The sequence below is a fragment of the Lepidochelys olivacea genome (genome assembly GCF_965140295.1).
Source record: "Lepidochelys olivacea isolate rLepOli2 genome assembly, chromosome: 6".
Lineage (NCBI taxonomy): Eukaryota > Metazoa > Chordata > Testudines > Cheloniidae > Lepidochelys > Lepidochelys olivacea.
The window spans coordinates 21758157-21776824 of NC_140416.1; the positions used below are offsets into that span (position 1 = coordinate 21758157).

At 47.7% G+C, this 18668-nt stretch overlaps 1 protein-coding gene across 1 annotated transcript in view; it reads right to left on the reverse strand.

The window, feature by feature from the left end:
* CTSD (cathepsin D) overlaps nt 1-18452 on the reverse strand; it is a 34340-nt gene extending 15888 nt beyond the window's left edge. Inside the window, exons 1-4 of the mRNA XM_084630585.1 lie at nt 18281-18452; nt 14494-14650; nt 3914-4037; nt 734-852 (exon numbers count right to left, since the gene is read on the reverse strand). Coding sequence (XP_084486711.1) covers nt 734-852; nt 3914-4037; nt 14494-14650; nt 18281-18342 — 462 coding nt within the window. The 5' untranslated portion in view covers nt 18343-18452. The remainder of the gene's footprint in view (nt 1-733; nt 853-3913; nt 4038-14493; nt 14651-18280) is intronic.
* Nucleotides 18453-18668: the final 216 nt, after the last annotated feature.

Below are 18668 nucleotides of genomic sequence, written 5' to 3' on the forward strand. Positions count from 1 at the left end.
TTTTCTGAGTGCCTCACTGGAGACACACTGAAGTAGCCTGATTTTCAGAGGGTGGATGCTCCGCACTTTCTGGTAATCAGGTCCCTTCAAGTTGTCTCAAGTTGAGTGCTGGGGTGAAAAAAATAAAAAGATGCAGTCCCTCCCCCCCAAAAAATCACAGGTCACTTGAAAGTGTAGGCCCCAAGTTTCTACACAGAAGCAAAACTAATGCAATACAGGCAATAGCAGAGCAAGCTTACTCCGGACTGCCTCAAGTCTGATATGATGGAAGTACCCCTAGTGGTGGTAGAATGGAGATTAAACTACACTCACTCAATGCTTAGCCTCGCCAATGAGATCTGCCAATTGCAACGTGGACATGTGTCCCTAGGGGAGGTGGACTGAGATCCCCAACTAAGGCCCTGACTCAGCAAAGCACTTAAGCATGTGCTTACCTTTAAGGAATAGTGGGATGCAGTCTTTCCTAGTGACTAGAGAACTGGACTGGGAGTCGGAAGACCTGGGGTCTATGCCTAACTACTACTGGTCTGCTGGGTGACCATCGGCAAGTTGATTCCCCTCTCTGTGCCTCAGTTTCCCCACCCTACAATACCGACCTGTGTAAAATGCTCTGAGATCTGATGAGCAGTGCTAGGTATTACTAAGTCCCATTGAAATCAAGGGCACATGCCTGAATTCCTGGCTCAACGAGGGCCTACATGGGTTGCAGAAGTGAAGTACAGTCAATACTAACCCCCACAACATCCTGGCTGAGGTATCCAGACAGGCTCCCAGTTCCATAATGGATGGCGAAAGCTGTGCCGTTCTTCTGGTATGTACTGGATTTGGAGGAGTCGTATTTGTGATGGATCACTGCAGCGAGGAATAGGAACACAGGAGGTACACACAATATGAATGCTGCTCAGCAATTTACACAGTGCGTTGCCTGTCTGAAGCACTGGTCAGGCATTAGCTAATTAACTGAGTGGGTCAAAAAAAAAAAAAAAAAAAACTGTCAGGAACTTCTAGAAATTAATGTCACAACCCACCTGAGAGATGTGATAGAGGATCCTCCTTTTACAAATGGGGAGTGGGGGGGGAGGGGAAGAAGCAGAGAAGTGAAGGTCACACTAAAGTCAGTGGTGGAACATAGATCAAGAAACTCACGACTACCAGACTCCTAATCCCACCCTCATAGCTCCAGATCATGCTGCTTCCCCTGCTCTTAGAAGTAAATGCATGTTGAAGGAGAGGGTAAGCAGAACCCTCATTCTTACATATGCCAATTCCAGAATGCCTTATAAAGCATTTCTAACATGTGAGCAATTCAATGATGAGATCCAATTTAGCAGTTGAATAGGATTTGGCTACCGGATTTGGAGACTAGACTACACATGGCTGATATGTCAGCGGACATTAGAAACCAAGAGAGTGATGCTCAAGTCACCATAATGGCCCCAAGAGGAAGATGCTTTGTGCTCCGGAGAGTTTGGGTGAATTTAAGTATATACAGGTATTAAAACATTAATTTTTGTATTCACTCATTTAGATCACATAGCGTTTCTTTCTTAAAGGTGACCTGGAAAAGATTTTTTTAAAATATAGGGTTTCTGCCCTTCTTTATAAATATGGCCTGGAAGGTTTTAGTTTAAAAAATTTTTTTAAAAAAATTGGGGGGGGAGGAAGAAGAGGGAAGAAGGATGTCTTCCCCCATTAGAGTGACCAGATAGCAGATGTGAAAAGTCAGGACAGGGAGCAGGGGGAGGTGGGGGTAATAGGCACCTATTACAAGAAAAAGCCCCAAATATTGGGACTGTCCCTGTAAAATTGGGACATCTGGTCACCCTATCCGCCACGCCTATTTGTTTTATACCTTAGAAAGCTCAGGAATTTTATTTATTTCTTCCCCAGTTTTGCTCAAGGGTCTAAATGGATGTCTCAGCAGACGTTGATTGTTTTTAATTATAAGGCTGGAGACAAGAAGTCATTAGCAATGACATCCTTGCTCCCAAATGTTTTTTCATCCCTGGAATTAAATAGGTCAAAAGACAAACAAGCCAAAAAGATGGAGCCTGATACATCACTGCCTGGCACCTTGTGCATAATCACATCTGTGCAAACTCAATTCCAGTTTGGGAGCATTTTACATTTGCTTTGCACTAGAGTAAAATGAGCGATGCAAGGTGCAAGTTGAGAATCAGGACCACAGAGCTGTGAACAGACCAGCTAAAAATCTCTTCCCCTCTCAAATGCGCAGCTATCTTACTCCTGGCTCTTGGGTTGTCAACCTTTCCCTAGCTCTCTAGTTGTACAAAATCTCCAAGACAGACCAGTCCTGAATCAGAGAGTCTCCAGCCTAGACAGGGCCCAAATCTCCAATATATAAAAACAAATGGGAAACAAACCCACTAAAAAATAAATAAATAAATAAATAATTATATATATATATATATATATATGTTATACAAATATTTTATATAAAAATATTCATCCACCTGCCAAACCACTATGAATCACAAAGGGCACAAGTCCAATATTCACCTTCTTCCCCCCGCCCCCCGGCTTTGCAGGTCACCTTTCACGTTTGGAGAAAGTGGAGCCAACAAATATGCATTCTGCTTAAGTAGCACATTTGGTGGCTTTTAAAAGGCATTTTACCACAGTTGGGTTTGACATCTTCTTCTTTGGAGATTTGTTATACTGTAACATCACAGGGCGAAAACCTTGTAATTTGTAAGCCTTTGGTTCTAGCCACAACATTTTTAAAAACATAGTTATTATTAATTATAGATCCATAAACATGTGCATGCATAGTCTGGGCAGTAATAAACTAGAAACTAGGACAGTTGGTATCAGATCTAGCAAGATAGGCTTTTTTGACAGCATTGAGCAATAGGACAACACAGCTATAATTTGGGGAGAAGCAGAGCGACACATGGAATGGCTCATTACCCAATCAAGGTCATTCCGAAAAGAATTAATGTGAGTGTGTGTGGGAGATGGGGGCGGGAAAAAAGACAGAACAGGAGGAGAGATGGGAGAAGGAAGGGCCATTAACTTGATAGCTCACGGGACCGGGACTCAGGACACACAGGTGCTATTCCTGGCTATGCTTGTGACCTTGGGCACGTTGCTTCGCCTTGTGTGTCCCATCTGTAAAATGGGGATAACGATATTGACATCTCCTTTGTAAAGGGTTTGACCTCTACAGAGGAAAACGGCTGTAAGAGTTGGAACATTATTGGTGTTTCTATTTCACTCACCCCCCACCGCCAACGCCACTCCCCCATTTTAGGTGGGCCATTAAAAAAACGTCAGCATAGACTTTCCTTGTCCCTTGCTCCTTCAGTCAAAGGGAACAAGGGCGCCAATGCCCAGATATCAGCACCGTGCTCCAATAATGCAGTGAAACTATCATCACAGGGCAAGAAAAGGGCTTGCTCTGGTGAGCCTGAAAAGTGCAAAATATAAAAGACTACAACCTCCAAACCCCTGGGATTGGACAAACTTAAGGGGAAAGAGAAAGGGGATTCTTATTTTGAAGACCTAGTGGTTGCAGGTGCCAAAGACAGGGACTGTTTCGGTGTATTCCCAGTGCCGTGTCTAGCTTAGCCATGCTGCAGCTGCCTAAGCTGGGGAAGCCATTCTGGGGACTGGCGTGCAAAGGAGAACACAGAGAGCCCTAAAGCATTCAGTGCTTCACTTGGGTTATTCTCCGTGACTGCTCCAGCTGGCCCACTCATGGGCCAAGAAGTCTGCAGGACAGACTTGTTTGGAGGATGCCGGTTGCCTTCTGGGTTTCTCCCTTGAGTGGTCTGACCTTCCGTCCCTGGTTTGCAGGGTGGCTCTTTGGTGCCTGTCCTGGATATGCAAGGAACAGGAGACTGCTAAAGGTCATGAAGACAGGCAGCTATACAGCACAAGAGCTACTTACAGCAGGCGATGTCCAGGAGGTTGCAATGGACAGAGGGCACCCAGAGGTTGGATGATCCAGTGTCAAAGACCACGGTGAACTTTTGCGGTGGTGTCCCAATACCAATCTCGCCATAGTACTGAGCCTGGGGGAGAAGAGGAGCGCAGAGAGGAGTGTTAATACAGATGAAAGTTTCTGGAGACAAGGAGGGTATTCTCGCTCAAAATTGAATTGAACTGGATAATCCTCTGGGATTGATGCATAAATAACTTAGTGGTGTAAGACTGCAATTGCAATCCCTACTTCTCCCAGCAGGAGTAGGGAATGGTGTAGACAAGTGCTGGCAGTAGCGAGCTCATAATCACTCCAGTACCAGCCTCTTCCAGAAGGAATCACTTATAGCGAAGGGCATAGTAGTGGTGAGCTCACAGCTGCTCCAATCCCAGCCTCTCTCAAGAGGAATTAGTGTAGGAACGTGGGCTGCGGTAAGCTCACAAACCGAGATCCTCAAAGGTAACTAGGAGCCTAACTGCCATTGATTTCAGTCCTACAGCAACCTGAGCCTCACACAGCAAGAATCACTGAAAGGAATAGCAGGGAATCCAAGAGATACAGGAGCATCGGAATAGGTTACAGCGTTTGCAGGTTGGGTAGGAGTCTCCCTCTCTCTCCTCCACCCAAGCCACACAGTTACAAAGTGCTGTACAGAGAGATGGACTTGTGATGAAAGCCCTACAGTACAAGTCATAAGATCTGGGTTCTGTTCCCAGCTCTGCTACAGACTTCCCGGGTGACGTTGGCCAAATCACTCGATCTCCTGGTGCCTCTGTTCTCCTTCTGAAAAAAAAATGGCGGTAATAATATTCCCTTCACCTGTCTTGTTCATTTAGAATGTAAAAGAGTCTGTTTCTCACTAGGTATTTGTACAGCACTTAGCACAATAGGGTCAAGGCCTCTAGGTGCTACCATAACACAGACAGAGGGAAATTCCTCAGAGAATACCTGGAAGTTACTACACTTAGACATGGAATGAGACTAATAAAGAAATATTACAACTGGAAGTAAAGTGACTCTGTCATCTCTCAAGTACCTCACCTGCTGTCAGTTCTTAGCAGGTAGTAACTAACGTCAGCCAGGAAAATCCTGTGCGAAACAGAACAGGTCCTTCTAAATCAGTACGTGAAACCCCTGTGTTCTATGCTCTTCCAGGTGCCCCAGCATGGATATGGGGCTGTCGCCTTCGAGCTCCTCCCAAGCATAACAAAACTGTACATAGATCAGTTCCTTTGGCAGATGGATGTGCACCTCTGTGGTGGTTTTATCCTGCCTAGACAAGCCTGACATCCCTCTAGTTTCTTACTAGCTCACTCCCACTCATTTTAAAAAAAAAAAAAAAACACATTTATTTTTTAAAATGTAAAACAAAGCATCAGCCACAAAAAGTTGGCTGCCCGCAGACAGTACCTTGGGCATCCACCTCCCTGAGCTTTTGTTCTAACTCCAATATGCAACTGTAAGTAGGGCTAGATTACACTTGCTTGCTCCTGTGTGCTAGGTAGGTAGATTTCCCAGGTTAGGGCCATTAGCTTCTGCTCATTTGAAGTTTTCATTAAAATAAGAAGTTTCTAATCCTTAGGACAGTGAAGAGAACCCTGCAGCTGTGAACCAAGTGTGTACTGATGCAGTGCAGTCTGAGTCTGGAGACAGCCAGGTGCCTCTGCAGCTGATCTTCACTCTGCCATGCTGCAGCAGAGTGAAACTGGACCACAGGTTTGCCAATTTGCATTGTTGCCATTCCAAGAATCAGGTTAGTTTCAGCCCTCTTGACACTGGGGAAAGTTGTAAGTAGCAGCAGCATACATGAAGCTAGTCACTGGGCAGTGGAGAGGAGTCAGGACTCGTAAACAGGCTGAGATAGAGGTAGAGTAGCAGTGAACTTTCCAAGCACCCTTGCAGCTTAAAAAAAAAAAAAAAAGGTAGGTGTGAGAGAGAGAAATGCTCAGTTTCCCTTCCAGCAGGGAGGGGATAGGTATAATAGGGAGTACACAATGATCACCTACTAGACCTGCAAGCCAGGGATTGGTATGAAAGAAGCCCTTGAGCAGGGATCAAAGACAGAGATTCCAAGTAGGACTCCAAGGAGCTAGACATGGGGCTGGCTTCTCACATGGGTCATGCCTTCCCTTCGTTCTTACCAGGCTTTGGCTAGACAAGATGGGAGAGGTAATCTCTTTTATTGGACCAACTTCTGGTGGCTAGTAGTTTTAGTACAATGGTACACAGAAGTCTGGAAAGATTTTCAACCCCTATTTGTGAGTGAGTGAGAGGGAAAAGATAAGTTAGGAAACTCACAGAGACAGGATGATTTATTTGTTTATTGCAGGGAGGTGAGGGGGAGGGAGAAAGAAAGCAAAGATAAAAAATAGAGGCGAGAAGGCAGAGAAGTGGTGGAGGGAGAGAAAAGGAAGATCCTAGGCAAATGCTGAAGACACACCTCCATCTACTATAGGAAAGAAACAAAAAGGTGGAGTGAAGCCAGGAAGGAAACACAACTATTACAAAGTGAAAAGAGGGAGTAAGGTGAAAAAAAAATTAGAAAGCCAACTGGCATTGTGACAATTACAGTGCACAAGAGTCTGATTCCCGCAAATTGCAAGAGGTAGGAGCGGCAGCACAAGTATTTCCCACCCTGGCTGGCAGGCTAGTAGGGATCAGAAACTTTTCAAGCGGCAAGCGTAGGAGAACACAGCTCCCCTGAGCCAGGGGGTAGCAAGAGATTGCACAAGATGTGCCTGAAGGAGTTTAACGAAGGGGGGTGGGAGAGGCGTTGTCAGTATTGTGGGGAAAGAGCTGGACCAGCAGTTTAGAAGCAACCTTGGAGTCTAGTTTATCAGCCAGCTACATGTGCGGGTGGCTGGATGCCCTGGACTGCAGCATGCTGAACACAGAGATGGCGGTACAGAGTACACCAGTTAGGCAGGCCTGGTGCTCCTGTTCATGCGCCATAGATGGCATCCCCGAGCAGCAGCAAAATTTTGCTTATTGTTATAGGAGCGATTGCAGGGAGGGAAGGGCAGTCCCCCTCCAATTGATGGCAGAAGGAAGTTGAGAGCTGGGACAGCCCTTGGGTGTGAGGCACACAGATGCTCTGGGTTTGCTTACTGGGACTCTCACATGATGGAGGACATCTCCCCACCGTCCTAAAGTTTATTCCTGGTGTTGGGAACCATCAGGATTGGGGGCAAAGGAAAGCCACACACCATGGACTGTTGCACTGTGCGGAGAGGGTAAAATGGGGTCCAGCTGGAGCTGCTCTTCCCTCTTCTTCTGACCCAGAACTATGCAAGGAAACGCCTCACCCCAAAACACACACTCCGGGGGCACGAGAACGCAGATGGTGACTTCCCCTGGCCCTTCCTCCCCCATGTGGTCTTGGGGAAAAACTGCAGTGAGAAAAATCAGCCGGAGGCTCCAGTCTAGCTGGTAGGAGCGGCACTGAGGCAGCCAAAACCGGGACCAGACATACCAAGGACTTCCTCTGCTGATTGATCCGACCCTGTCCCACTGCCCAATCTCTTCACCCCAGTTCACTCTGCACCTGCCCCTCTTAGCCTTTTGTTCTCTGTCCTGCCCCCTCACTCCTCTTCCCCTCACTTTTCTTTCCTCTGAATTTACCCTTCTCCCACGCTGCACCGGTCTGGTCAATTTGGACTGTAAACTTGTTGTGGCAGGGACCATCTGCTACTCTGTGTTTGTACAGTGCCTAGCACAGTGGGGGCCCCAGGCTTGATGGGTGCTTAGTAATAAGGGAAGGCTGGGCAACTAAAATAAAAATCTCAGGCCCTGATCCACAGACAATCAGGACCTTAGAGGGAAAGCTCTGAGGAAGGGAGGTCAATTTTTGCCCTAAAACACCCTCCAAACCTCAGGGTCCTGATTAAAAAGGACACTGCAGTGTATAGCCAGCTGCAGTGAGGCAGGGTCCTAAGTATTTAGCAGTTTTGTAAGGCAGCTCAGATCACTAAGGAGTTAGTGATCCATTATAATAAACTGTAATGGGGAGGCAGTGGTGCTTTCCGATTATTGCTAGAACTCAAAAAAATTAACCCCTTATTGCAGGCAAGGAGGGATTAGCACGGGACACATGCCTGACTACATCAGTTTATGGAATCCTGAGCATGATTCTCTACTGCCTTGCCCCTGCTGTGCTCATTTATACTGTCCCCAAGTGCTAGCCAATAAACATCCCACTAGCTTACAGTGGAGTAGGGTTTGTAAGGCATAGCCACATAAGGAGCAAGGTAGCACAGGATCAGTCTTCCCCTGACCAGCAGTTCTGGGAGACGGACCAGGAAAGCCCATTACTAACAGCATGGCAGTGGGCTGAATGGAAGCATAGCCAGAGCGCAGCAGGGGAGGCTGAATAAAATGAAATGCAGATGGAGCGATGTTGGCTTTTTGTTTTTTAAATTGCCTTAACTGAAGGGGTTTCACACACAAGAACTCATCTGATCAGAATAGCCCTGGACCAGCTTTCCACCGGTTTGCCAGCAATACGCTGACTTGCAGTCACAAGGGAAGGCAGCGTAGATGGGCCAATGATTCAGCACTTTTCCTGTGTTGTTTTCTATGTTTTTTATTTTGCATGGTCACCAAAGTTTGTCCAAACCCAGCACGCCTCAAAGGTCACCCAACAGCTGTGCTGAGGATTTTCACTTCTCTGCGTTCTTCCAGTGGGGAAAAGGAGCCACTAGACAGTGACCCAAAGATCAGCTTACTTTAAAGCACTTCCTTAATACTAGAAGAGAATGACCCTGGGTCGATGCAAAGACCTCATCTACACCTTAACTAGAACCAAGTCAGGGGACCCAATTACAATCTTGCCCCGTGACCAGATTACAAACACAGATACTAGTTGATGTAACCAACACGTAACCCTGTAGTAATTGAGTCAGGTGACCAAAGTGTTGTAACAGGTACTTGACTGGGTTAAAAACTAGAAGTGGTCACAATCTGAAGAGAAAAATCTCCCAGTCCTTTCTCCTTTATTTGATCTTTTGAAGCATCCTTCTGTAACCCTGCAAATACCTCTCCACTAAGAGTGACAGATTTCCACTTGTCACTGACAGTCATGGTCAAATCCCCTCCATGTAATGGGCTATTTAAATTTTTGCACATTGCCAGCCAGAGCACTGTAAAAGCCTAATCTGTTAGCAAGGCAACAAGGTGGAGGAGGTCGTATTTTTTATTGGACCAGCTTCTGTTGATGAGAGAGAGAAGCTTTTGAGCTACACACAGCTCTTCCACCAACAGAAGATATCCCCTCACACTCCTTGTCTCGCTAATATCCTAGGACCAACATGCCTACAACACCACTGCAAATAGTAAGAGGACAGACAAGAAAAGCTTTGCAGACTCCCTGACTTCCAAAGGGAGCTTGAACTTTGGGAACGGAGCTGATCTTAAAACAAAAAACAAACAAAAAAACCCACATGCCCATCCTACAAGGCTGACTTTGTACTGAATTTGCAGCAAATCCAGTACAAAAGTACTTAAAAACTAACAGATACTTAAGTGCTTCGCTGGGTCAGTCTCCATCACAGGATTAGCTGGGCCTATATGGACTAATGCCTTCAGTCACATGACTGTCACCTGATCAAAGTGTAGGCTAGAACTGGGGGCTTGAATCTTTGACAGGCCCAACTCACCCTATGACAGGGCCACAGAACTTAGACTCAGGGTTTCTTTAAGTTCTGCCGGCTGCAATGGAGCCCCACTGGGCTGTTCTGGGACCTGAGACAGGAATGCAGCTGTACATTAGCCACACACCCCTTCTGTACATCACACCCCTATGTTGGAAGTGGGATGGGCGGCCCACAGCTGCTAGGCCAGTTCTATGCCATCTGGAGATTCCTAAGGGGAAATTCTTAAGGTAGCCGGTTAAGCCGGCTATAAGATTGCACCAGTCTCACAGCGCAAAGCAAAGCGTTCTCCGTGTGAGCCATGATCTGGCCAATAGACGCTGCTCAAGGAACTAGACAGCTAAATGTATACACTAGAACCAAATAGATGCTGGGAAACCCAGAGGAAGTGCTATGTGCTTTAAATACTGATGAGCTTCACAGAAGAGGTGCTTGAAGACCTGACTGCAGAGATACTGCTTCCCTCGGCCAGGGAGGGCATCCTAGGTGTAGGGATGCAGGAGAACTAGGTCAATACAGTTAAGAAAGCCATGGAGATACCACCTGTCATGTCACTCTCATGACATGACCCACATCTCAATGGCATTGCAATGCAGGGTGTGCAGTCTCCATTGTGCATCATGCCCAAATGGCTACTTCTGCTGAGGAGGTTTAGAGGCTCCCCCAGTCTCCTAGCACTTTGGGTGGGGTTCTGGCACACTGTCAGGGTCTCCCTACCTGAAGGCAAAGGTACAACTGACCCCCCCCACCCCATTCCCCACTTTCTTGCACCAGAAAGGGAAAAACCAAAACAAGCCATTGGAAACAATACAAAGCTGACTTTAAGGCATGAGTTGTCCATTAACAGGAACAGACGCAGAGTATCCCCTTATGAGTCAATACTGGGTACCATTCTGTACCACCTGTGGGCCACAAGTTCTGGGGGGAGGAGAACAAAATGAGTCACCGGCATCCTGGTCAGCGGCAACCAAAACTCTGAGAGGGGCCTCTTGGGGAGACTTGGGCAGGATCTTCTGCCCATCTAACCAGGGGACACTGTCCAGATTGGGGTGACAAGCAGCGATGAGCGGTAGAAGGAGGGTATATTTCAGGGGAAGGGATGAAACCTTGTTATTTTTAAACTCTTCAGTCATAGGGCATGCAGAGCTGGGTGGGAAGGAGAGGGGGCATTGCCCGGAAGGGAAAAAAAAAAAAAAAGGTGGGGGTGGGCTAAGAAAGACACAGCTGATATCATGCACAAGAACTACAGTGATCCCTTCTGCGAATCCTCTCCCACCCAGTGGTTGGGCCCATGCTACATGCTCTTTCAGATGGAAGGAGAATGTGGTCTGAGCTACATCACTGCCCATCACACTGACTAATATGGTCTCATTATTTCCTTTAACCACCCCACGCTCATCTGTTTCCACCTGTTGTCTCTGGCCTTTTTGTTAGTTTGTAAGCTCTTTGGGGGCAGGGACTGGTTTTGCTGTGTTTGTACAGTGCCTAGCACACGGGGGTCCTGGTCTATGACTTGGGCTGCAAGGCGCTACAGTAAGACAAATAATAAATCTGCCCTGCCACCGCTCCTGGGATCCAGTGTTCTAGCCTGATGTCACAAGAGCAGCACAACCAAATCCCTCTGACTTTCTTGTGACTTGAAAATAAACCAAAAGGGGGTTGAAATCATTTCTAGCAACAAGATTTGAAGATGGAAAAAAACAGCACCTGAGAAGTGACTTAAGTGTCAGCTCCCAACAGGCAAGAGCTGAAAATGAGGAAAAAGGTCTTTAGAAGAAGAAGCCAGAAATGTTTCGGAATCGCAGCCCCACTGTTGTGTAATCCCCACCTCCCTCTGTTTTGACATCGCTGATTAACCAATTGCGGTCCCTCCTTGCTGATCCCAAGGAAGTTGAGGGAGGAAGAAATTGGAAGTCTGACAAGAGCCCAGGGGGCTGGGGAGTGCAAGTGAAAAGCTGCCAAGATATTCCCGTTCCCAGGAGAGCACTCCACATATGCAGGACGCGACATGTATGGTTGTTCATAAGTCTGATGCCTTCAGGTCTGGGAGCTTTAAAATTCCACCTGTCCTGTAGGAACCAAGGCTGAATTGCCACTGAAATTTAGAGGTCTCATGTTTTGGGTGCCCAACTGGAGGCGAATTTTCAGAAGTGCTGAGCACCCACATATTCAACTGAAGTCAACAGGAGCTGCAGATGCTTAGCAACTCAGAAGGAAAAAAAGAGATGAGGCCACTTATTCACAATCAGGTTGGGTGTTTAATTTTCAGCACCCCAGTTAGAAAAGTTTGGCATAACTAAACAGTCTAAACCTCCTGTCTGGGGAGCAGCGTGTCTGGAAGGTCTGACGAAGCGAGTGAGAGAAGGAACTAGGCAGGGGTGAGACTAGCACAGCTGTGGGGGAAGAGGTGCGATGCAATACGAATCAAGAGCAGAAACATGGGCAGCGCCAGAGCTGGGCAGATCACCGCAGCTGTGCTGAGCCCTGTTCTGGTTACGTGAAGCAGCTAATAGGTAACTTTCTAGAGGACAGCAGCATGGCTACTACGTAGGAGAAAGAACCTGCTTCAAAGGTGGGCCCTTCTGGAAGGTTCTGCCTGCAGTATGAGAGCTGAGTCATTTACCGAGGGTGGATAAAGCCCTCGAATGAGGGTCTCTCACAATGAGGCCCTGTTTGAAAACACCGGATCCAAAGCCCATTGAAGTCAATGGGAGGCCTACATTTTTAAGAACCAGGGATAATGCTGGCAAGGGTGATTCAGCAGGATCCAAGCTGCGGAGGTGGGAAATGACCTCTATCCCGGCGGAGGGTTGCCTCTCCTATCCTCCCCTATCATTCAGGCACCCATTGCCTCCCCGATGTTTGCAAGGCATTTTCTTTTCCATCTGCAGGGAAAACACTTGCCTAGATCCTGGCTGACAGTGTCACACAACAGCCCTAATCATGTTGCTGATTCCCCATCAGATGACCCAAGCTCACATCCCCCTTTTGTAATCTGTTTCCGGTCATGTGCCAAGAGGAGACTTCAGTAAACAATTGCGGCCTTGAATGCTTGGGGTTTTTCCCTCATGCTAGTGTCAGCACCACTGCTATCAAGGGGTTAATATTATAATGAGCATGTGTGCCAATGCCCCCTACTGGATGGAAGAGGACTATAACCATGTTTCATGGATACTATACTGCTAAAAGCTAATGCAGGTTCCCCTTAATCCACAAGGGGACAATTCCTTTTGAAGTGGGTTCTGAACCTCCCTCCAGCATTCAAGTTACATAAAGTCCCTAGCGAGGCTGAGGATAGGCAGCTTCCTGAATATCCAACATGTAATTTGCTCCATTAATGAACTACAAAGCGTCTGTGTGTGTCCAATGCAAACCCAGGTAGTGAGCTTTGATGAAAGGAACCCTGCACTCTCAAAATATATGCAGTGTTTTACTAAAGCAAAATGGCACATACATTCTGTTTCTGGATTCCCTTTTCACTTGACCCTCATCAGTGCTGCTGCCAGTGTGTGGGTGTGTAACATCTGCCTTGTTGTTTTCTTGAGTGCCCAATTTCAAGTGCACTCGACAAGCCAGACTTTCCAAAGAGCTCATGGCCATTTTGACAAATGCTCAGCACCCTCATCTGGGGCCAGACTTTCAAAACAACTCAGCGCCCAGCAGCTCCCATTGTGATTCCTATGGGCTTAGGCTCTGATCCAGCAAACGATTTAAAGCACATGCTTAACTCTAATGGGACTACTCAACAGCTTAAAGTAAAGCAGTAATGCTTTGCTGGATCTGGGCCTCAAACAAACAGCAGTAATTGTTCTTTTCATCCAGAGATAGCACGGCACTTTACAAAGGAGATCAATATCGCTATCTCCGTTCTACAGATGGGCAAATCACTTCCCACCTTCATTTCCCCAGCAGCTCAGTGATAGAGCTGGGTTCTATTCTTGGCTCTTACAGATTCCAGCCCAGTGCCCTGGCCACAAGGACTAGTAATACTAACGGCTACCTCTCCCTCCTGCTTGATGCATTCAGTGAAAACTACAATTTGTTATGCCCTTGCATCACAGACAGCGGATTGGTGGCACCACCAATCAGGCAAGAAGTTGAAAGGTCTGATTATAAAGGAGAAAGCTTCTACTGACAGTCAAAGTTTGGGTAATTAGCAATGAGGGGAAAAGAAATAGGTTACTGAAGCTGTGAAGACTGTTTTAAAGCTCTCTTGGGTGTGGCAGCGGGTTTATTAAAACTGCAAATAGCTGTAAATAAGAGGAGCTCGCCCTTCAAACTGTTGGCTCCTCCATTCCCTGGGACTCTGTACTGCATCTGTGTACTCATGTAGTGCTACACTTAAAGGCCTTCTCCTCCCCCTGAAGCCAAATGAGGCATCGCCATTGATGTCTGTGGAAGCAGGACTAGAGTCTAAAGGATCAAATCTTCAAAGAGAGAGTTAGGCAATCCCTGCAACAGCTCTGTATAGGAGGTATTATCACTGTTTTACATGTGGGTAAACTGAGGTAGAGTAAGGAGCTTGCTGCAGAACTGAGGCCCTGACTTTGGCAGGGTGAGTTTCCTCGGGAGTGGATTTCCACAGCACTGGATGAGAGAATGTGTCTGCAAACAAATACTACCCATGTGCAGGGGCTGTTGAAGGGATAAGGCCTGAGTGCAATTCAATATTCACAGCAAAGAGTCAGGCACTTGAGAAGCATTTGCAGCAGGATGAGTCAGCTATCACTGTGGGCAAGCAACAGCCTCTTTTTCCTGTCCTTGCATGCTGCAAAGAGGTGCTGATGACAACAAGTTTCCAGGTTAATGGCAGACCCTATGCATTGAGACAGGGAACTCCCTGCAATACCATGCTGCCAAATAGAGCAGTGACCCTGCAGAATCAGCTGCTGTACTTACATCCATGTAGTTCTTGAGGGTCTCCGGGGTGGGATCCCCTATGCCAGGCACACCCAGCTTGTATTTCAGGAATTCGCCCATGGCATTCAGATCGGGGATTTCGCTTCCGGCTTCATTTAGGATGCGGCGCACCGAGGGGAACTTAGTCAGTGGGATTCTGTTTGGGAACGAAAGAAAAGCACATTGCCAGGTAAAGCAAGTAACCCTGCCAATGCCACACAACAGCATCCACCTCCCCTACAGGCAAGGCTGGGCCCCATGCAAAGCAAGTGATCGTCTGGTACGCAAGGAGCGCTCAGAGGTTCAGTAGCAGTCTTACAAAAATCCAGAACATGCTGCTGTTTAATGTTCTGAGGGACAGAATTTTCCCTCCTCCTCCCCTCTCCCCAGGGTGACAGCACCTGTTTCTGTTGATCTGTGCATACAAAGAAATGCACACCAAGGCCTATAGGGTTCTCAGGAACACATCTTCTGCTGGTGCAAAATGGCACAGTTCCATTGGAATTAACGGATCTGCCAGTTTACATCAGCAGAGAATTTGGCTCCTAATGTCAGCAATGTTTACAGCGCAACTCCCAGCCTGGGGCAAACTTCGACAAAGTTTATATTTTTCTGAAGCCTACTGTCGGGTCTTCTTTCTGGAGCCTTAATAAGAATACCTAGCTCTTCGTGCTTTTCATGTGTAGATCTCAAAGTGCTTTACAAAGGAGGAAACGGCAATTATCCCCCAAGATGGGGAAATTGAGGTAACTGAGGTACAGAGACTGACTTGCCCAAGATCACACAGCAGGTACTTGGCAGAGCCAGGAAGAGCACCCAGGTCTTCCAAGTTGAAGCCCAGTGCCCTATCCAGAGAGCCATGTTGTCTGTCTCTCTCGATTCCCAAGGCCTGTGCATGAAGAGAAGCACTCATTGCTTTCCATCCGGGGCATGTCTACTACACTTCCAGCTGGGGAAGTGTGCGTCCTTGAGCTTGGAACGGCACCCCAGGTCCTACTGTAGACATCCCTGAATGAGCCAAACTTAAGGTGTGTCACAATCCAGCATTTCTAGCATGGGCTGCTTCTAAGAGTTGGAAGCCTCACCTCAACTTCAGTGACCCACGTGAGTTTGTCTGTGCGTGGAGGGGAGGTGGGCTACCAGCACCGGAAGAAAAATAAAATATCAGGACGTTTGGGTATCACCGTTATTCCCTTCTCCTCCTTCCTTCCCTCTTTGGGGAACTCCCCTTGTTCTTTAAGGCCCTCTTCATACCAGAAGCAGAACCACGCTAGTTCTAGCTATGTTCCAACACATAGAACAGGACATTGTTTTCATGACAAAGGCCTGGATCCAAAGCCCACTGATGTCAAAGAGAGTCTTTCCATTGACTTCAGTGGGCTTTACACCAGGCCTCCCATTAGCAGGGTGCTGGATGAATATAGAAAACAGAACATTCTTGCCCTGAAGGGCTTATAAAACCATGTTTGGGGAGGCGGCAGGAGTGGTGTACAGCGCTGTTTAGTTTGGGAAAAGGATTCCCTGTTCACTTGAATTAGGGAACCATGCTAATGATAGTTACTGATCCAGCCTCCAGATCCCAGCATAGGCGACGCCTCAGCGATTTCACTCAAACAGGGAAAGCACTTTAATGCTCAAGGCCCCTGCGCTACTAATGATCTTCTGGAGCCAGTGGCTTTGCTCAAGAAAGTTGCCCCTTAAAGTGTGGCAGTCAGCCTGCTCAAAACCATCCATTCTCCTCTCCCAGGGAGACCATGCATCTGGATGCTGCTGTGTGTAAGGACTCTGCCAACTTTTCTGGAGTTTCTGTATTTCAGGCCCTGTCCACACTGGGAAACTGACCGTGTTCTTGCCAGCGGTCAGGTACCATGGCTGTACTGGTTGCTGATGGCCAGCAACAAGAGTATAATTTTGTTGAAACAGTTGTTGAAAACTGCTCAGAGTCCAGAAACAAGGGAAGCACAGGAGGGGCTCTATGCAGCAAACGATAGCTCCAGTATCAGGCGGTTTCCCTAGGATCGAAGAGTGGTAAAGTCAATACCTATGTAAAGGCACTTCCTTTGTTGGTCATGATCCAGTGCAGATAAGAAAAAAGTTAGTATATTGACAGAAAGCAGACCACAGCTCACAGAAAATGAAATAAAGGAAGACAATTTACAGCTATTTTGCTTATGATTTAGAACTTTGTAAAGACTCCACTGAGGTTCAATTTGAGAGGACAACTATCCCAGCTTGGCACTCCCTAGATCAGACTCCTGACTCACAGGCCCTCATTCACTGCTGTCCAGCACCTAGAATAGTTATTTTCACCAGTTGGGGGTTGTGTGTGTGTGTACACTACTATTCTGATTGCAAAGCATTTTACACACACTTTGCGCTGGTGAAACTGACTGTGCAAAGTGCAGGGCCACAATGATCAGGCTCCTGATGTGTCCGGAAACTTCCACTTCTGTATCACAGATCAAAGCAACAGACTTCAACAAGAGGGCACATTGTTTCCACAACACAAATCCCCTGGTCAAGAGCTGCTTGCTGCCAACAAATCCCGCAAATTCACTGCTACCTAGTTCCAGAATAAATGTATATTTTGTGGAGCGTTTTGTTTGAAGTTAACATATTGACTGCCAGTTTCAGCAACAAGAGAAGAATATTCCTGACCACTAAATAACTCTCAAATCTTGATGATCTCTCAGACGTTCCATTGGCCTTCACAGGAGCCAAAGCCTTCCAAGCCCTGATTTTCAAAAGGACTGAACACCCACAATTCCAGCTGAAATCAATAGCAGCTGCAGGTGCCCAGACCTTCTGAACAATCAGGGCTTGGAAAGTTTTGCTCCTGTAAAGGTCAACAGAACTTCTGAGAAATCAAGACTTGAGGTTTTACTTAGTGGTCAGGAATTTTCTCCTCTTGACTGTCAGTTTCAAGTGAAAGTTAACTCAAAACAAGCCCCACCCCACCCCCAATATACATTTACCTTGAAACTATGCAAGAATGAATTTGGGTGAGCGACCTGAGCCCGACAGGGTTTGTTTCCTGAGGACCACATCCTGCTCGACGCCGTGCACCCTCAACTCTAACCAGTTTCAATGGGGAGTTAAGAGTGCTCAGCCCGTTTGCTGGATTTGGCCCTGGGGAAAGGTGACTGGGGAAACAGCTGCAACACATCCAGGGTGGCACACTACATGCTCCTAACTTCTGCTTAGCAGTAGGAAGACACTATAAAGCGCACCTCATGCCTCTTCCTGAGGCGAAGTGTGCCCTTGGAGAGGCAGGTGCATTTCCCAGGGGGGAAGCCCATAGAAAAAGTCCGGGTCTAGCCCAGGACCAAATTTGAACTCACGCTGGGTCAGATTTTTTTTTTACTTCTTTGCTTAATTCTCCCATTTCCAGCCCCTGCTGGGATGCAGGGAGGCCGGCTCTTTGATTTGGTAGGCGTCTACCTGAGTCTGCAGCTAATTCCTCACGTCAAGCCCTAATCCCCCATGAGCTCATGATGGCAGAGAGAAATCGCAACCGCCCAGGAGCGAGAGACACACGCACATTCCTAAGCAACAAAGACCCTGCTTTCCTGCAACCCTCCCCAGTTACCGCAGGCAGCCGGGCAATGGGGCAAGCCCAAGCAGGAGGGCTTCTAACACAGACGCCCCCAGCAGCTCTTTGGCGGAAGGGGAGAGCGGCTGCTGTAGCCATCGGGCTCCCAGCCAGCACCTCTGTTTACAAGGACCCCACCCCGGGAGCCCCTAGCGCCTGCTGTCCAGCCGTGCCCAGCTGCAGCCCTTCGCTCACCTGATCAGCGCCGAGCATGGGAGCACAAGGGCCAGGAGTAGGAGAAAGGAGCGGAGCCCCATGGCTGCTGCGGAGCGGGCTCCCGGCGTGACCTGGGCGGCAAGCCGATCCGTGCGTTACCCAGGGCAGGGGATGACTGAGCATGGAACCCTGTGACTTTGGGATCAGCTGACGGGCTAAAAGTGCCACTCCGTGTCACGTGATCACCGGGGAGGCGGCAGCTGGGGAAGGGATTTAACCCTGCAAACGCCACAGTCAGGCGGAGGGAGGTAGCCGAGGGCTGCCTGCGGCCAGACTTTCCGGCAGCAGTGTCGCTAACCCAAGCCTGCAAACACCATGAGTCAGCCCCTTCCTACCCCCGACCCCCATCCCGCCACAGAATATCACG